Consider the following 20,000-nt stretch of genomic DNA (forward strand, 5'->3'; position numbering starts at 1 on the left):
ATAATAATGTATATACCAAATAAATTAATCAAATATATTATATGTATATATAATACATAAATAGTATATTGAATAAGTATATTGAATAAACGTACTGAAAAAAATAATTAACTCAATTTATAAAAAGTAATACATTGTACATATTACATATGTAATAATCGATAAATCAAAGAAAATAACCAAACTTTAAACTATAAAATATATAGTTTGTTAATTAGGTAATAATTTTTTTATTAGTAATATATCATTACATAACATTTTTATTACTTCTTACTGAAATTCCAAGTGTCCATAGTAACTGGTAATTTTTTATTTTATACAACTAGTATACCCAATCAATCGCAGCGAAATAAACTTTTGGATTAACGTGAAATACACGTTTAATGCAATTAACTGATCGATTATTTAAACGATTAATTAATAGAACTGATAAAAGGAGGACAGGAGATAAGTCAACGAATGAATTCATTCAAAAATTCCTCGATGATTCTTCCTTTTCTCTTTTCTTTTTTTCTAAAACCATATTGATCTCTTAAAAAAAAATATATATTTATTTATATCATTCGAAATAATCTCAAAATAAAAATCACTTAACAAATTTAAACTACTATAATACATATGATTCGATGAGTGATCCAATAGTTGATCATTTTTCTTCTCTTTCTCTCTTTTCTTCTTCTCTTTTTCAAAAAATCAAAAATTGATCTTCCTCGAGATAGTTTTATAATCCTGCATTTAGAACATACTTGGACTTTTACAATCAACAAAAATATATTATTCGAAATAATCTCGAGTATGAGTAATCGATCCGTAGAAATCATTTGTGAAAACTTTTGATCTGGGATCGTTTTTGTGTCTATTATCAAAAGAACTTTCTTTTTTTCTCTTTCTCTCTCTCTCTCTCTCTCTCTCTCTCTTTTCATCAAGAATCATCTCTTTGAAAAAGAAAGAGAAAAAGTAAGAAAGAAAAAAAAAGAAAGAAAGAAAGAAAGAAAGAAAGAAAGAAAGAAAGATATAGAAAGACATTCAACCCTTCGTCAACGATTGGTTAAGCGCCATTAATCTAAACACCCTCTAAATACGATCTATACACCCTACATCGGGCGAATTCCAACAACGTTCGAAATTTATCAGTCAAAGAGCATGAGAAAGAAAAAAAAAGAGAAAGAAGAAAAAGAAAGATGTCGTCGCTCCCCTTTTGAATTCGACTAGACTTCAAGAAGAAGAAGAAAAAGAAGAAGAAGAAGGATGTCATTCGTCTGGTCTAGGACATTGACGGATAAGTCGTAGGACGTATCAAACGTTCTATTCTAACAACCTGAAAAATCGCAGGATTAGTTTAAAGCCTGTAAAGTAAGTTTTCTCGAGCGGATCTTAAATATAAAAAAAAAAAGGAGGAAAGAAAAAAAAGAAGTGAGAAAGAGACTCTAAATGTTCCTCCAGCGTTTTTTATTTTTGATAGAATTTTTTTTTCTCTTGCGTTTTCTTTTTTTTTTTTTTGTTCTTTTTATTTTTCGTTCTTTTTTCCTAAGAGGATACTGTGGATTAATCGTTAACTCTTGTTTTTTTTTCTTTTTCTTTTTTTCTTTTCTTTTCTTTTGTCTATTTTTATCGTTATTGTATTCGTTCGATTATCAAGATTTTTTTTAATAATGTGTTATAATGAGTACTATATTTTATATATATACATATATATATATATATATATGTACATTATACAAGTATAAAAATTTATTATTTTCTTTTATGAATTATGTAAAATATTGTATCAAGTAATCTATATAAATATATTTTTATTATATATATTAATAATATATATTATACATATATCAATATATATATATATATATACATATATATTATTATTTTATTATATTATTATTAATATATACATATATATTTTATTTCTTTTATAAATAAATAAATAGAATAAATAATTTTATAAATAATATAATAATAATTAATAATAATTAATAAATAAAAATAAATAATTAATATTTTATAAATAAATAAATAAATATATATATATATATATATATATACACACGTACATACCATTATAAAGGTTTATGGTCATTTCTTTTCATGAATTATGACCGTTCGAACATTCGTATACCATATTGAACGAATAGTTTCATTTACTATTTCATCTGCATATACCGTCCATACCATTCATCCATATTCCATAAGAGAAATCATTCTCGAAAAATAGAAGAGGAAAATAAAGAAAAAGGAAAAACCTAGGCACTTTCTTTCTAAAACCATTCTTAATACATTATTTTCTCTCTCTCTCTCTCTCTCTCTCTCTCTCTCTCTCTCTCTCTCTCTCTTTTTGGTGAAGGACACACTAATTACAAAACATTTATATTCGTTATAATCAATATTATAACAACTGAACAAAAATTAAGATTCACCAAAGAACAATGCATTTATTTATCGAACAATGAATTTATTAAAATCGTAACTTTCTTTATTTTTTTTATTTTTAAACGTTCTATAACCAGAGAAAAGAAGAGACATGGACAATGGATGAACGAGCAATACCCATCTATCTATCTCGATATTTTTTCCTTTCTTTCCTTTTTTTTTTTTTTTCACTTTTCTCTCAGTCGTGACGAATCAAGAGAGCTTCTGGAATTTTCTGCTCGCTGACGACCGACTAACCCGAATATTTGGCACTAACTCTTGGCATTGTCCATTAGGTATCTTTTCTTACCTTCTTCAATCTTTTCCTCAGGTCTCTCTCTCTCTCTCTCTCTCTCTCTCTCTCTCTCTCTCTCTCTCTTTCTGGCTCTCTGTCTCTCTCTCTCTCTCTGTTTCTGTCTCTGTCTCTCTCTGTCTCTGTTTCTCTATCTTTCTGTCTCTTTCTCTCTCTGTGTCTTTCTTTCATAGCACGCGTTCTTTACACTAGGACCAACACCATTATCCCCATGTCTCTTCGTCCTCGTTTATTTACTCGAAAGTCCATTTATGTGTCTTCCTAAAAGAGAAATCGATTTCACGTACTTCGAATACTATCGTCATTTGAAAGATAGTATTAACTCGTAGTAACAATTTTTTATTTGTTTGTGTTAAATTTTTCGATAGAAAATAAACGAATATACATACATACATATATATATATATATATATATGTATGTATGTATATAATCTATTAATATAAAATATATAAATATACACATACTTTTATTAATATAAAATATGTAGATATATACGTATATATTGATTGATATAAAATATAAAATCAATTGAACGAATATATATACATACATACATACATACATACATATATATATATATATATATATATATATATATATATATATAATAAAATTATATATGGATATATATATATGTATCTATTAATATAAAATAATTCAAAATAAAAAATAAAATGAACGAATATATATATATATATATATATATTTACTCTACTAGAATAAGATGGATGAGTAAGATATACTAATGATAAAATATATATATATATGATAAGATAAATAAGATATATTATCTATCTAATAAAGCAATAAATACTTTAAAAAGAATATAATAGTAAATCCTTATTATAACTAAATACCTATCAAAGCAAATACTTACAACAAGAGAGGTTTAACTCACGTAATAGTGTTTTCACAGTTTCGGTCACCGTGTTAACCGACACTTGAAAGATTTTAGTTTTTCCTTCCAGTAAAAGTATTAGTTATTTAAGAAATAAATATTACCGAAGGTAAAGATTTCACACGTTGCCAATCGCGGCCAAGTTTCGTTCATTCGTTTTTACGTTCATTCGTTCTACCCTACTCTAACTTAGTCTAGTCCTTTAGTTTCTAGTCTAGGTTAAGCTAAGAGCCACCCCATCGAGGCTTCCCACAACAATTTCTCTGTTCACGATCTAGGTTACCGTGGCGTTCTTTTCAAAAGCAAAATGCCACTTTTAGCCTAGTGCTTTACTGCCCTATAATAAATCAATTGCTACTGGTAGGTTCTGTACCTTCTAACACGACCGTATATACCTCTTCTAATTCATCCTTCTTACTTCTCTCTCATTCATTTTTGGCATACCAGTTTAACACAGATCCCATCGTCTTTGAGAAAGTTGTATTCTCTCTCTCTCTCTCTCTCTTTCTCTCTCTCTCTCTCTCTCTCTCTCTCTCTCTCTATCTCTTTTCAAAAACGTTTACGTTATTCGACTCGTGCCTTCTTCTTCTTCTTCTTCTTCTTCTTATTGTTTGTCGACTTTAGAAATCACATCTCTCTTCTTCCATCTTTGCACCACTGACTCCACGTTATTTCAAAAAAAAAAAAAAAAAAAAAAAAAAAAAAATCGTGACACGAATCGGTGAAAAACGAAAATGTTTTTCGTCATTGTTCCGAGAATTTAAAATAGTAAGAAGGTGTTAGAGGAGAGAAATAGAAGAGTCGAGATAAAGGAGAAATAGTCATTCGTTAATTATATTCATGCATAGATAATAACGTGTTGTTTTGTATCAAGAAATTTTTTAATTCAATTTTTTTATTCAAATGATATGTCATAAAATATTATCATCGTTTTATATATATATATATGTGTGTGTGTGTGTGTGTGTGTGTTGCTAATATCGTTGATTTACATTTATTTTAACTGAGAACGAAATTGTTATCAGTTTTGTAATTCGTGTCACTCTTACTCTCTCTCTCTCTCTCTCTCTCTATCTCTCTCTCTGTCTCTCTCTCTCTCTTTCACTCTTTCTGTTTCTCTCGTTTAATTAATATTATTGAAAGAAGATTGAAAAGAATATATATGATTCATTTGATTGGTATTAGAAACTCGTTCGATGTAAAACGTTAATAAACGACGTCATCGACTCGATTAACTCTAATTAGAGATTCTTCAATCTGAACCCAAATACATGCATACATATACATATATAGCATACGATATTAATTGAAATATCTTTATACTTATGAGAATCAAGTCATATTAATTATAAAAAAAAAAAAATAACAAACAAACAAACAGATAAATAAATAAATATATATATATATATATATTTAATAATTACACAAGTAACTATTTTTATTGCAATCAACTTATTAACTTATTCTAATGACACTTTTATGAAACACAAGTCTTATCATTATTATAATTTTTTTAATTAATTAACGAATGAATTAATAACCTTACGTCGTATAAAATAATTCAATCGAAATAACTCTGTTGATTCATAAATTTAATAAATTTACGCGTCGACACGATTGCCTCTTCTTTCTTAAAAACGTTTAACTTGGTTTTGCCATCTAATTTACCTAATACCTCCTCAAAATGTTCACACTCGTCTGCAACCATACGTGGATACAATACGATACCTGAAAAAATTGCGTACAATCGTCTCTTATACATCGATCGTTTTAAATCTTTTATAGTCGGTGGTTTAGTGACACAACCAATTGTCCTCATTATATTGCCCAACGTCCTAATATATATTTTCAAAAAATAATCCTCCTTCTCGTACTTCAATTTATTATCCGGACAAATATTCAAAAAGTAAAGCAAATCAATGGCCGGCGAAGAATAAACCGACATTTGATAATCCACCTGAAATTAATGAATATACACACTTGCGATCGTTTACATCAATTTAAGAAATTAATTAATCGAACGTACGATTAAAGTGCATTGAAAAATGTCGGATGTTTTTTTTCCTCTTTTTTTTCTCTTTGTTTTTTTTTTTTTTTTTTTCTTTCTTTTTCTTTTTTCTTATACAAAAAATTCTTGAAAAAGGAGACGAAATGATACGATCTTTAAAATTTATTATCGAAAGGACAACGAAATTACCAATAAAACTTCACTGGGCTCGCCCAACTCGTTGTCCTTGAACATGATGTTATTGATCCAACAGTCGCCATGATTAATAACGCAAAATTCATCCATTTCGTATTGATAAATCTCAGCGATATCCTCTTTTCTCCTCATTCTGCTAGCAAATCTTTCCAATTTATCTGCACAATCGTGATAATCGTTCGACCAACGACGTATTTCACCACAAGCGTTAATTATACTAATTTCGGATAGTTTTAGAAAACTTTCCAGTACGTTAACGAGTATACCACCTTTGAAGGATTTCGCTAATTCCGGATTCTACGGAATAAAATACGTTTATGCGTTTAATTTGCTAAGGGTTAGCAAATTAAAAAAAAAAGAAAAGAAAAAAAAAGAAACAAACAAAAGCAAAGTTACCTTCTCGCAAAATGCAACCGAGCCGGCATGTAAAGCGGCCATTTTGTAAATTAATAAGAGACAATGATGCAACGATAATCCTTTTTGTCGATCCATTGTTTTGTATCCTTCGACGTTTAGATCCTCCATAACGAAAATCTTGGAATCCTTCGAACTGTATAATAATTTAGGTCCGATCTTTTGACAAGTTATCCTTTCGATTTCTTTCAACACGTCGGTATATATTTTTAATTCCGTCTTGAATAAATTTTGTTGAGAACAAATTTCTAATGCCGATGCGTCCATGGAAGGCTCGCATTTGATTATAACGTTTATATTGTATTCCTTATCATTTACATTCGTAGATCGTTTCAATTTCAACGTCGAACGATACAAATCGCTGAGAAAATTCGCACCCTTCGCGCAACAATTTTTAACGTCGTATTCGAGTACCTCTATCGTTTCGTCCTTGTAACCAAAACGCAATGCACGTTCGAAAAAATTCTTATCGAATTCACGAACCATCTTGCTTTATTTATTTATTTATTATTATTTTTTTTTTCTTCTTCTTCGTTCTTTTATTTCTGTTTTCTCATATATCCTCGTATAACTTCGTCTATGTGTGCTCGATTATGACTCCATTCGTTCTTCCTGTTTACGTTTACATCCTGTGACGTAATTCGAGACGATCAATTATTTTGATCGATCGGATTTTTTTCAAGATTTACGAGAGATTTTCTTTGAGGAATGTGAATTCGACGAGAACCGTCGGAACAATGAAACGTAGATCGATAGAACGAAATAGAAGTTTTGAATTGATAGACAAATTGGGAAATGAACGGAGATAGTAAACTAGAGTCTATAGATTTCAACTTGCTTACATTTTCTATATGTGTGTGTGTGTGTTTGTGAAATACTGCTTTCTTGTCTCAATGAGTCATTCGGATAACATTATGTAACGAGTTACGAAATAATAGACATCTTTTAAATGATTATTCATTTAATTTCGTTTGACTTTTTTTTTCGAGAAAATTTTTTTAATTCATTAACTATCTAAATTTTATAATCTTTCTGAAATCCGTAAGACACATATGTTAAACGATTGAATAGAAATTAAATTATTCGTACGAATTTATATTTAAGAATTAATTACGGACGTATTTATTAATTAATGACCGGTTTTACGGAACGACGAATACTAACTGATTTTACAAATTTTATAAAATTTCTTTCCCTTCTTTAAACGCGTATTTAACTTACTACTATCTACGAAATTCGTCGATGATAAAGGATTTGCTTCTTATTGGACGAAGATATTATACATTTCCCTTATACGATTCCTATTGGTCCAGAATTTAATAATAATTTGATTGTATCACGTGATAAAATTTCTATCGATCGACAAGATTTATAAAGAATTTGTCAAAAGAAAAACTGTTTGACGTATCGATGACCTAAGAATATCAAGAATCATGAAATATTTACTTGAATTTGATATAAAAATATTTAAAAATATTGATTTATTTTCTTTTATAAGTGAACCCTTAAGTTACGCGTTCCTAACCTTCAATGAGAAAAATATATTCTCGATATGAACGAAAAAATAAATAAAAGTAAATACTGTAAGTGATATTATTATTATTTTTTTTTAATAATAATAATAATTATTATTATTATTATTATTATTATTTTCGTATTATTATTAATACATTTATAAATTATAAAATAGAATGATTATCCTATTTATAATGTAAAATAATATATAGTATTAAATATAATATTATATAATAATTTATATAATAAAATAATTATTCTACTTTATAATTTATAAATATATGTAAGTACTTACACGTATATAATATATATGCTATGTATGTATGTATATACATAGGAACAAAACGAAACGAAACGAAACGTAACAAAACAAAATGAAAAAGAACGAAACGAAACGAACCGACTCTCTCGTGAATCTTTCAAAGACTGAAGAGCTTTTGATAGAGAATCGTAAGACGTTTAACGTTTAATGTTGATTTATTAATACGACCTTCTTCTCTCTCTCTCTCTATATATATATATATATATAATATATATATATATGTGTGTTACAATGAATGAAACATTAACACTAATCAACCTTATATCACCTTTGACGTGACATTACAATTTAACCTCACATTATTCGATTGTACATCTCACTTTGGAAGTAACCAAGTAACTGAACATAAGAATGAAATAAAACTAAACGATATCTAATAACAAATTGTTGTCTACATATATATATATGTGTGTGTGTGTGTGTGTGTGTGTGTGTGTGTGTCTGTGTATATCTTATCTTCAGAATGTTTTATAAGTAGCACGAACGATTTACGAAAGGATTTTCTTTAACGAACATGCATACGTACGTACATACATATATACGTATTTACAATACTTCTTGTTTTAATAGTTACATCAATATCTAATTTCTAATAGATAATATTTATCTCGTTCTAATTAACTGAAATACTCGTTTAAATTTCTCTCCAAGTTTTCTTAACGATATATACATAAGCAATGTCCGTAGAAATAATTACCACTTCGGAAATTGATTTTTAGAAATTCTTCAAAAAATATTCATAATAAATTTCACGTAAGGATTAGAGAATTGAATTAAACGTTTTTGATTTATCAAGTTTTTCTTTTTTTTTTTTTTTCTTTTTCTCTTTATTAATCAAAAATGGTTCGTGCGCTCTTCGTAGAAATTCCTATACGTTCTTTCATTACTATTTGTTTAATTAAAAAAAAAACAAATTATGATAATAATTGGAATAATTATATAATATATATATATATAACAAATATTATATAATCAAAAAGAATTATAGTAACAATTAGAGTAAATGAGCAATACTGATACATTATTATATATTAGAGATAGAAAAAGAGAAAGAGAGATAGATAGATAGATGAAAAGAAATCGAAAAAGAAAAATTCGTCTAATAAATTCGTGGGTTACCTCAAAGCATAACTGATTTAAATAACATCTCGTGATCCCCGATCCTTCCACCAGTCCAAAAAAAGAAATAAAAAAATAAATAAAAAGTAAAGGAAGAAAAAGAAACTGCGTGTAAATAAAATGAACGGAGAATGAACAGTGTGGGATCACGATTGAAAGAAATAGAAAAGAAAAAAGAAAAAAAAAAAAAAAACGATAAAAGAAGAAGATGATGATGAAGAAGAAGAAGACGACGACGACGACGACGACGACTACGACTACGACTACGACTACGACGATGTAAAAAAAAAAAGAAAAAGAAAAGAAAAAAGATAAAAGAAAAAAAAAAGAAAAAAGAAAAGAAGCAAGCAACAGCAGCAGTTTCTAGAGGGAAGGAGAAATCGTGTGTTTCCGGGGGAGGTTGCACCACTCGTAAATCATTTTGCCCTGTCCTGGTCTCTCTACTGACGATATGACGATTTTTTCCCAATTTTCTAACGAAAACGCTTACGTCTGACATTTTTTTACTTCGTGTTCGACATCGAGAAAAGAATCTTATACGAACTTGGTTCACTCTGGTCCAGTCGTATAACTTTTATAAGGGGTGGCTATGAAACTGTATATATATATATATGTGTGTGTGTGTGTGTGTATGTATGTGTGTATATCGCATTCTCTTTCTTTGTCTCTTTTAGTCTCTTTCTCTCTCTTTTTCTGTCTCTCTCTCTCTCTGTCTCTCTTTTTCTCTGTGTTAAAAAGTCAGTTCTTTCTCGAACCTAAAATTGCAGCATTCTTTGAAAACATTTTTACTACCTCTCATCTACGACCAAATTCACCAAATGCGGTAAACCAAGAATTCATTTTTTTGTTTTTCTCTCTCACTCTTTCTCTCTCTCTCTCTCTCTCTCTCTCTCTCTCTTTCTTCTTCTTCTTCTTCTTTTCCTTTTCTTCTCCTCTTTTCTTCATTTTTTTTCTCCTTCCAGTCACACCGAAACTACTCGCGAAAGTTTTTCGACACGATCTTTATCGGTCAGAGTACAATAAATCATCTTCGTTCGTTCTTTTTTTCTTTTCTTTCTTCCTTTTTTCTCTCTGTCTTTTCTTTTTTTTTTTTTTTTACTCGATATTCTTCCGAAGATCGAGTACGGTGGTGTTTCTTTTTCTCTCATTTTTCTTTTTCCTATTTTTTTTTTTCTTTTTTTTTTTTTTTTTATTTATTTTTCTCGTACTGTTGACGGAAACGGCGGTTTGAACGAGCCACAAAATTTCACCAAATTCTTAACCACCGGCTTTTGTTTCTTTTTCTTTTTTTTCCCTTCATTCATTCTCGAAAGGAGAAGTCATTAGATTGTGTGTGTTTAAGTGTGTATTTATATTTGTCTCTATGTATGTGTCGTAAATCGTGTTAAAAGAAGAGTTATTAACTCTTATCGCGAGTGAATAACATTGTGTTACATTTGAAGTTGAATCGGAAAAAAAGGAAAAACATATATATCTAGATCTATTCATGAAAAGCTTTAGATAGTTATAAACGATTAGATAAGGAAGATGAAAGAGTAATAATAATAACAGTAGTAGTAGTAGTAGTAGTAGTAATGATCGAGTTTTTTGTTTTGAAAAAAAAAAAACCATAAAAAAACAAAGATACATCGTGTATAACTTTAGATTAATCTGTCACGTGTACATTTTTATTGTGATAAAGAAAGATAACTTCGTCATTTGTGTTTTACATGCAACAGCTTTTAGATTCGCTATTATCTAATCGGAAATTCTTTGAAAATCTCGAAATTCTTAATATAGATTATAATAAGACGAGAAATAATGCAAAGATGCAATTGAACAAAAATTACAATTCTATTACGCATACGTGTATATATTACAAATTAATCTTTTTATCTTAACTATTTCATTTATCTTATTATATTAACTTATTTTATTTATCCGAACTCATAAAACTGTGCAAGACTCATATATTCCAATTATAATTACATCTTTTTTCTTTTTATTGGACAAATATGGTAAGGGAAGAAACTCGTAGGAATTTGTACGAAGATGCACAAAGTATTTTTGATTGATAAAGAGAAAAAGAAAAGGAGAGTTAAAGGAAACAAGAAATCAAAAAATTCACACTTTGATGTATAAAAAAAAAAATATCACTAGGAAAAAAATCGAAGAAAATAAAAAATATCATCGACGTGATTCCCATTCTCGCGAACCCAGCATGTAATTTTACGACGATCTCATCAAAAAAAAAAAAAATAAAGAAAAAAAGAAAGAAAGAAAGAAAGTGAAAAAAAGAACAAGATCGGTCTAATTAATTTCAAAGAAATAAGAATAATCAAATTGACACGTATCGTTTAACAAAACGAAATGTAATAATAAGAAAATAAAATTTTCGATACAATAGTCTAATCAATTTCAAAGAAGATTAATCAAACGATCTCGTATCGTTTAACAAAACGAGATATAATAAGAAAATAAAAAAAATGAAAATGAAACGTCCAATAAAAATAAACCATGAAAATAAATATCGAAAGTATCTAAATAAAGTTTCTTACGTGATAACGTTGAAGTTTGGAAGATTATTAAAAAAAAAAAAAAAAATAAAATAAAATTTTCGATACAATAGTCTAATGAATTTCAAAGAAGATTAATCAAACGATCTCGTATCGTTTAACAAAACGAGATATAATAAGAAAATAAAAAAAATGAAAATGAAACGTCCAATAAAAATAAACCATGAAAATAAATATCGAAAATATCTAAGTATAGTTACTTACGTGATAACGTTAAAGTTTGAAAGAATATTAAAAAAACAAAGGAAGGGAAGAAATAAAGGTTTGAAGGGTAAGGGCTCGCGCCGGGAGAACATTCGCGGCGTGTCGTGCGTACGTCGAGAAATACCCCCTGTTGATTTAAAGGCATCATCGGTCCAAGCCCAAACCCAACGATAACACGAACACCAACAACAAGCAACAGCAACAGTAACAGCAACAGCAACAGCACTGGCAGTAACAGCAATAACAGTAACGTCGGCAGCAACCTTGCCTGCAGATTCTCGCGTAGTAACCTATTCTTCTATTTCCTCACGAGTCGACGAGTTTACGGCCCCGCTGGGCCGCAAAATTTACGGTCCCCCTCTTAGAAACCATCTAAACATCTCCCGTGGTTCGTTCTCGAGACTACCTTTTAAATGTTCTCGAATGGAGGCACGCGCTTTGCGCCACGATGTCCTACTTTTCTTAACTCACAAATTCATCACTTCGTTTTTCTCTCCAAACTTATTTTTCCACGGTCTCTTTTCTCTTTTCTCTTTTCTCTATCTCTAGCTTTATATCTATCTCTCTCGTATACAATCCAATGGGATTCTTTTACTTAAATTCTCGAACAATTCATTTTCCGTTTTTGACAAAATATTTTGTTTATTATAATATCTTAACTATCGTCAATTGTGTCTTTTCTTTTCGTCTGTTTTTTTTTTTCTCTTTCTTTTTTTTCTTTTACACTTTTCTATTCATCGTTAATGATTTATTAATTTCTTTTTTTTTTTTTTTAGATTTCTAACACGTATGTATATGTATGTATGTACGTATGTATCTATGTGTGCGTTATTTGTATTCATGTATAAAACGAAATCCAAATCTCAGATAATCTACGTATTTATCCTAGCTTCGCTTATAACCGACTGTTGTTCGTCTATATTCGAATTGTTGGTAAGGGTAATGGTACAAGGGATGGAGGGGAAAGAGAAGAGGAAGAAGAAGGGGAAGGGAAAGGGAAGGAAAGAGGTACACGATATTATTATTCCCTGTTAGTTCTTCGCACCTTCATCACACGTTACAAACATCGTTGTTTGAACCTATTCTACTCGAATAATATTTAAGTAAACACGATAAACAAATATCGCAACGCACAAATACTACAATTTTTTGCAAACATTGCAAAAATATACTTCACTTGTCTTGGGTTCGATTACAAATTACGATTTAATTGTTTCCAAACTGATTTTAACGCAATCTGATAATAAAGAATTTTTTCTTTTTTTTTTTTTTTTTTTTTTCTCTCTACGTAAACAAAATTGATCATCGATCATTGTAATAGTTTTCAATATTTCACTTTAATCAATTTCAAAAATTACGCACTTACACAAGGAGTCTCGTATATTTGTATTAAATATGCGATATGTATTCGATCATTATAAAATTAATGTTTTATATTTATTAATTAATGTTAAAATAATCATTATAAAAAATAATAATCGAAATTATCTCGTCTTATCAATAAAAAATAAAAAGAAAAAGTTGATGGGTGAGGGTAGAAGAGAAAGTACGATCAAAAAAAGTTTCTAAACTCTTTAAATTTACACTTTTTCGAGAGTTCTTTTTTCTTTTTTCTTTTTTCAATTCTTTCTTTTTTTCTTAGATAACAAAACTACTACTAAAGTCTCTAAGAACTTTTAATAAACTAGAAACTTTTCTACCTTAACTTCTATTGTCGTATTAACGTGACGAATAAATCTTTGATACAATAAATAAAAAAAGAAAAAAAAAGAAAAAACAAATATATATATATATATTTCGTTAAACAATACAAAAAAAAAGATTAAAATTTTAAACTATCTTCTTTTCGATATTCAAGGACTTGGAATCAGGTAAGTAAGTACTTACTTACTTACTTACTTACTTACTTATTTACTTAAGTATAATAACGACGCAACGTCTAATCGTTCTAGGCAGGATGCCTCTCATGTGCCATTAGATTTTATCAAAGTGTATGTGTCTCTCTCTCTCTCTCTCTCTCTCTCTCTCTCTCTCTCTCTTTCTTTCTCTTTTCGTATGTATATATGTATGTAATCAAGTTAAGAATTTATATAAAACAGAGAGAGGATGATCTTGAACGATGCCGGCGGCTTGGCATAAAACTCGGTTACATAAAACAGACACGCATAGACTAAGGAAGCCCTTTTCGTTAACAATCCACCCCCACCCTACCCCCCTCCACCTACACCCCCACTCTCTAATCCTCTAACCATTCCTCCTTTACCCCTCCCCTCCATTCCTCTCTCTTAACAATGGCGGAACATACTAGGAAAGTACAAAGAAGCCCCTTCGAGAAATTCTTTACATATGCATAGATCCCATAGTAAAAGAAAAGATACCATAAAAGATCGTCGACGTTCTCGCGACAGGAAGTTAGCCCTTTCCCTTAGTCCGTTCTACGTCATAACACCGGCTTCCTTACTGAAAATGATTCGTAAGGAGCCATATTTGATTGTCAATGATCGGTTTGTACGTACTATCTCTTTATGTGTTTTTTTTTTTTTTTTTTTTTTTTTTTTTTTAATGAAGATTTGTAATACGTTTAATTGATATTTTTAAGCACGTTAATTAGATTTCAATATGAGCGATTAATTAATTGGAAAATAACGATCTTAAACATGGCTTTTAATATTTTATTTTATTTATTACAAAATATAGATATATTCGTTCTCAATATGTTCGATATTATACACTTACGTCTAATATCGACGTTCAAAGATTCTAATCATCTTTTAAATATAATCCTTCGAATTCTCTCGGTAAAGAAACATTTATGAGAAATAATAACAATATTTACGTGTTAGTTATATATGGTTTTATGATTGTTCTCGTCCGATTTGATCGATTAGATCTAATCGTTCTTAATCCCATTCAAGTGTCATGTATCAATGAACAACTAAATTATTTTAATAAATATTTTACTTGAAGAATGGAGGAAGGTGGTTTAGACCGTCGGATCGAAGAAGTTTGGCCTAAAATTCTTAAGAGAATTCTAACTTAGATTAATAAGATTAGAAAGTTTGAAGGTTTACGACTACTCTCTCCTTCATTTCACCCTGTTAATTCCCATATCTCTGTTAACTATTCCTAACCAGGATAGTTTTCGTGTTACTTCGATTATTATTTTTCGAAACACTAAAGTATACAATGATAAATTTATTTTTCAAGACTAGTACTAGATCTTAACAATCATAAAACGAAATTACAATTTTTCTATTAACGTTTAAACCATTTAAATAGGTTCAAATCGTTTACGTTATTCATATATATAAACGATATGTATAATAAACAAATCGTTTGTCAAGTTTATTATAGTACGAGAACGAATTATTCACGAGGACTGTTACAAATAATCTTTCGCTAATCGATGATAAATCGATCAATTAATATCCGTATCAATTAAAATTATTTATTGCTCTTATATTGATACCAACGGGTATATATATATATATATATATATATATATATATATATATTTATTACTACTGTACTGTTCAAATTACAAGGACTATATTAAGGTTCAATATACTGTGCTCATTTATATAAAATATCCAATTATATAAAATTATATATATATATTTTTGTATACAAAAATTATACAAAAAAATATAACGCTTAATCGAAAATGTGCTTAATCGTGTTTGAGGTGAAAAAGAAAAAAGAAAAAAAAAATACGGAAAGAAAATTATGAAATTAAAAAAAAGAAATATGTTAACGGAAACGATTTTGTTATTGACTTACTTGACAATTGACTTACGTACTATTTTTGGATAATAAATAAATAATATTTTTAATAATATTTTGAAAAAATATAGACATATATGTATAAGAGACACCCTGTATAAAAGATTTTTCATTTTAGTAACCCATCACTCCTTCCCTTCGCTCTTTCACCTTGTCCCCTGTCGCGTCATCTCGTCGATACATGAGGGCCAACTAAGTACACGCATCGCATAATAAAATAACACACAGTTGACTATCGTGAGCAATAATCAAGGACATTGAATAGCACAGCGGGCATGCAGAGAGATATTCAATGGATATCTCGTGTGTTTTTGCACCCGCCGCGATATTTCCCTGCAAATAAATACGAAACTTTGGGTTTAATCGATAGGAACATATATAACAGTAGGTATACATATATATGTATACATATATATGCATGTATGTACGTGAGAATAATTTTTGGATCTGATTAAAGAAAAAAAAAAAAAAAGAAGATGAAAAAAAAATTGTACGCGTTTATTCATTCCTTTACTTATTTTTTGTTTGTTTGTTTGTTTGTTTGTTTGTTTGTTTTTTGTTTTACGACCAATGATTTTTTTTTTTTTAGAATTAAAACTAATCATTTTATCGATCAAAAAAAGAACAGAGAAAAGAGAAGGAGAATTCGCGAAATTCTAATTTATTTATAAAAAAATATATCACGCAGGTCTTTTATTCATAGCTCCTCCCTCGTAATTATTTATTTATTTTTCTTTGATTTCTTCGATTTAATTGATTATAATTGATCTGCAATTGTTATTTATTAAAAAGAAAAAAAAAAAAGAAATGTTGTGGAGTTTACGATCGATTTGTTAAACAAAGTCACGCAATAATATAAAAAATATCACGTAGATCTTTTATTCATCCCTCCTCCCTCATGATTATTTATTTATCTTTTTTTTTTTCCTTTTTTTATTTTTATAATTGATCTACAATTATTATTTATTAGTCAAAGAAGGAAAAAATGAGAAATATTGTGGAGTTTACGATCGATTTGTTAAACAAAGTCACGCAGTGTTAGAAAAACACTGACCCACGTTTAACCAATTATATTTAGTTCCTCTGTTCAGTTAGATCCGGTTAGGTTCGGCTCGGTTGATCCTTCTAACAGTTAGAAATCACCGGATTGTATGAGATGCGAGTGAGACTACTGTCAATTAGGAATTCGTCGCTCGCTTCCGATATCCGCTGAATCAGTCTTTCGGTATTCGTTCGCAAAACGTCAGCTAATTGCCAGATAGAACGATTTGACGACAAGGAGAAGCCGTCAAATATCTTTTGAATATCTTCTAAAGCCGACAACGTGTCAATCTAATCGACCAAAATTCATATCCAAAAGGAAACGATACATCGATAATACTATCATTTATTTATTTATTTATTTTTTTTTTTTTTTTATAATATATCCTTCTTTTTCTAAATGTTATCATATTTTTATATTTCAATCGATAATAATTTTGACAAGAAAAAGAAATATTTGAATGAAACGATTTATTTTCTTTTCATGATCATACTTTTATTTAAATAAAGATGAAAAATTATTTTTCGTTTAAAAGTAGTTCATTCACAAAATGATAATATAATAAAATTCTTATATTTATTATAATATATCCAAACTATATATAATACATATATATTATAATAAAGTTATTATAATATAAGTTACATAATAACTATTTATATATATATATAATATATATATATATTATCTTATTATTATAATAAATATCTATATACCTATTCGTAATGCATATAACGCATAAATGCAAATCTATACACACACACACACACACACACACACAAAATAAATAAATGAGAAAATTAATATTCCCGAGAAAAACTCGAGGGATGAAATTCGATCGAGAATCCTTCAGCGTGTACGAACACACGTTTCGGGACACACGATTATATAGCTGGTAGTTACTGGTGCTAAATTTTATCCGGGTAGCGATGATATTATTTAACAAACAAGCCGGATGGCGAGCTTAATAGAGTAGTGTTACAACTAATCCTCGCGTTCGACTTTAGCAGACATGGCTGCAAAAGACAACCAACCAACCAACCAACCAACCAACCATTCAACCAACCAACCAACCAACCAACCAACCAACCAACGAACCAACCAAGCAAGCAAGCAAGCCTATCTTATCCTATCCTTTGGTAATTAAGAGATTAAATCCTGTTGCCTGACACTGCTGTTCTTTTACAAGCTACAGCAGGCTGAATGCTTCTTTCTTTCACCTCTACCTCTCTCTCTCTCTCTCTCTCTCTCACTCTTTTTTTAACCCTTTCCTTCCTTCCTTCCTTCCTTCATTCTCCTTATTCCAAGGCTAAACGTTAGAAGAGCTTTTTCTTCTTTTTCTTTACTCTTTTTTTTTTTCTCTTTTCTTTTCTTCTTTTTAGATTTCTTTTTCATTTTTTCTTTTCGTCTTATTTTCCTTTTCTTCTTCTTCTGTTCTCCTACCATTGTTACACGAATCGCATTAACCGAGTAAACTCTTACCTACCTTGCACAACCACCTTCTCTTGGTTCATACGATATCATATCGTTCTTCTTCTCTCGTGACTCGAGGACGCCATTATTTATTTCTTTTTCTTTTTTTTTTTTTCCTTTCTTTTCTTTTTCCTTCTTTTTTATTCTTTTTTCAATCTCGTAGAAAAATTCTCTCATTGCTATAAGTATTCGCGTTTATGATTGAAAGTCTAAGTGAGACAACAATTATTATCTTGACGCGTAGGTGTATTCAAAGTTAAAATTTTGATTAGATTGGTTTTTTTCTTTTCTTCTTTTTCTTCGTCTTTTTCTTTTTCTTCGAGGTCATCCGCGAAAGAAATAATTGCGACGCCTCTTTTCTTTCTTTCTCTCTCTCTCTCTCTCTCTCTCTCTCTCTCTCTCTCTCTCTTTTTTTTTTCATTTTACATGAAGCATCCAACCCGGCCATTCCATTCGTCAAAAATATTTCGCACGATCCGACGAACCCTCATTGCGGCGAGAAAAGTGCTGTATAATAAATTTAAAAGAAAAAAAAAAAAAAAGAGAAAAAAAAGAAAGAAAAGAAATGAAAATTAAAAAAGAAAATATAAAAAAAAAATGAAAAACGAAAAAAGTCGGATCGCATAAACGAGGAAATTCTTTTTTTTACCGCCCATACAAAATCCTCGTCGTCGGTCGGTCCGATAAATTGAAGAGAGAGAGAAAAAAAAAAGGAGAGGCGTTCGACACGATCGGTTATAGGAATACCAACCGAATAAAAAAAGTATATATATTACAAAAAAAAAAAAAAAACACGCACATACGAAAAAATCAAAAGAGAAAAGGGGAAAAAAAAGAAACCAGAAAAGAAAAAACAAAAAACTAGAGCGTGGTATCAATGAGGGTAGGTAGTAGATGGTGGTGCTAGTAGGAAAAGAATGAGGAAAAGAAGGGTGAGGAGGGTGAAAAGGGTGAAAAGGGTGAAAAGGGTGAGAAGGGTGAGGAGGAGGTAGAGGGTGGGTATTAAGGATGGCAGACAGAGGATGAATTCGTCGATACGTAGGAACGCACGTACGTGTATATGTACATCCATATATACATATATACATATCCTATGTATGGGTGGTGTGGTGTACGATGAGAAGGACACGTCTCGAATATTTTACCCCGGGACTTTTTCCACTTTAATTGATTCAATCGGCGAAAAACACGGTCGAGTCGAGTCGAGTCGAGTCGAGTCGAGTCGAATCGAGTCGAATCGAGTCGAGTCGAATCGAATCGGGTCGGGTCGGGTCGGGTCGGGTCGGGTCGGGTCGGGTCGAGATGAGGTGAGATGAGGTGTGGTGAGATGAGGTGAGACGAGGCGAGGGCGAGATGAGGTATGACGAGATGAGGTGAGGTATGAGGGGTCCTCCAGGGGATTTATTCCAGCCCTAAAACCCACCCCACCACTCCCACGTCGTACACGATTCCAACAGCCAACCGCTGTAACGAGAAGCTGGAACCAACCACCCCCTTTCGATGGAAACGCCAACCCCTCTTTGTGGTTTCCTTCTTTTATCTCACTCTCTCTTTCTCTCTTTCTCTCTTTCTCTTTCTCCCTCGCACAGGCGCGTATTCTCTACATCTCTCTCTCTCTCTCTCTCTCTCTCTCTCTCTCTCTCTCTCTCTCTCTCTCTTTCTCTCTTTCTCTCTCTGTCTCTCTCTCTGTCTCTCTCTCTCTCTGTCTGTTCAACTGCAACACACACCCCTGACAATCGTTGGAACGACACA

The 20,000-nt window shown here is 30.1% G+C and overlaps 1 protein-coding gene across 2 annotated transcripts; it reads right to left on the reverse strand.

Annotated features, from left to right (window-relative positions):
• Window positions 1-5,004: 5,004 nt before the first annotated feature.
• On the reverse strand, window positions 5,005-7,679 carry LOC122637068. 2 transcript variants are annotated; one of them, XM_043828934.1, is made up of 5 exons: window positions 7,409-7,679; window positions 7,078-7,267; window positions 6,218-6,864; window positions 5,816-6,118; window positions 5,005-5,575 (listed from the first exon to the last, which is right to left on the reverse strand). In XM_043828934.1, the coding sequence occupies exons 3-5, from the start codon at window positions 6,719-6,721 to the stop codon at window positions 5,180-5,182; spliced, it is 1,203 nt and encodes a 400-aa protein (XP_043684869.1). In that variant the 5' UTR covers window positions 6,722-6,864; window positions 7,078-7,267; window positions 7,409-7,679; the 3' UTR covers window positions 5,005-5,179. The 2 variants fall into 2 exon arrangements, with proteins under 2 accessions (XP_043684869.1, XP_043684870.1); XM_043828935.1 differs by lacking the exons at window positions 7,078-7,267; window positions 7,409-7,679 and having other exon boundaries at window positions 6,218-7,005.
• Window positions 7,680-20,000: the final 12,321 nt, after the last annotated feature.

Source organism: Vespula pensylvanica, chromosome 24 (genome assembly GCF_014466175.1).
Source record: "Vespula pensylvanica isolate Volc-1 chromosome 24, ASM1446617v1, whole genome shotgun sequence".
Classification (NCBI taxonomy): Eukaryota; Metazoa; Arthropoda; class Insecta; order Hymenoptera; family Vespidae; genus Vespula; species Vespula pensylvanica.

Excerpts from the sequence above, each read along its gene's own strand:
- LOC122637068 (XM_043828934.1), bottom strand. The coding sequence starts at position 6,721 with ATGGTTCGTGAATTCGATAAGAATTTTTTCGAACGTGCATTGCGTTTT. Across the intron at positions 6,119-6,217 it reads CGGTTGCATTTTGCGAGAAG|AATCCGGAATTAGCGAAATC; the intron begins GTAACTTTGCTT and ends TTTATTCCGTAG. Across the intron at positions 5,576-5,815 it reads AGCCCAGTGAAGTTTTATTG|GTGGATTATCAAATGTCGGT; the intron begins GTAATTTCGTTG and ends CATTAATTTCAG.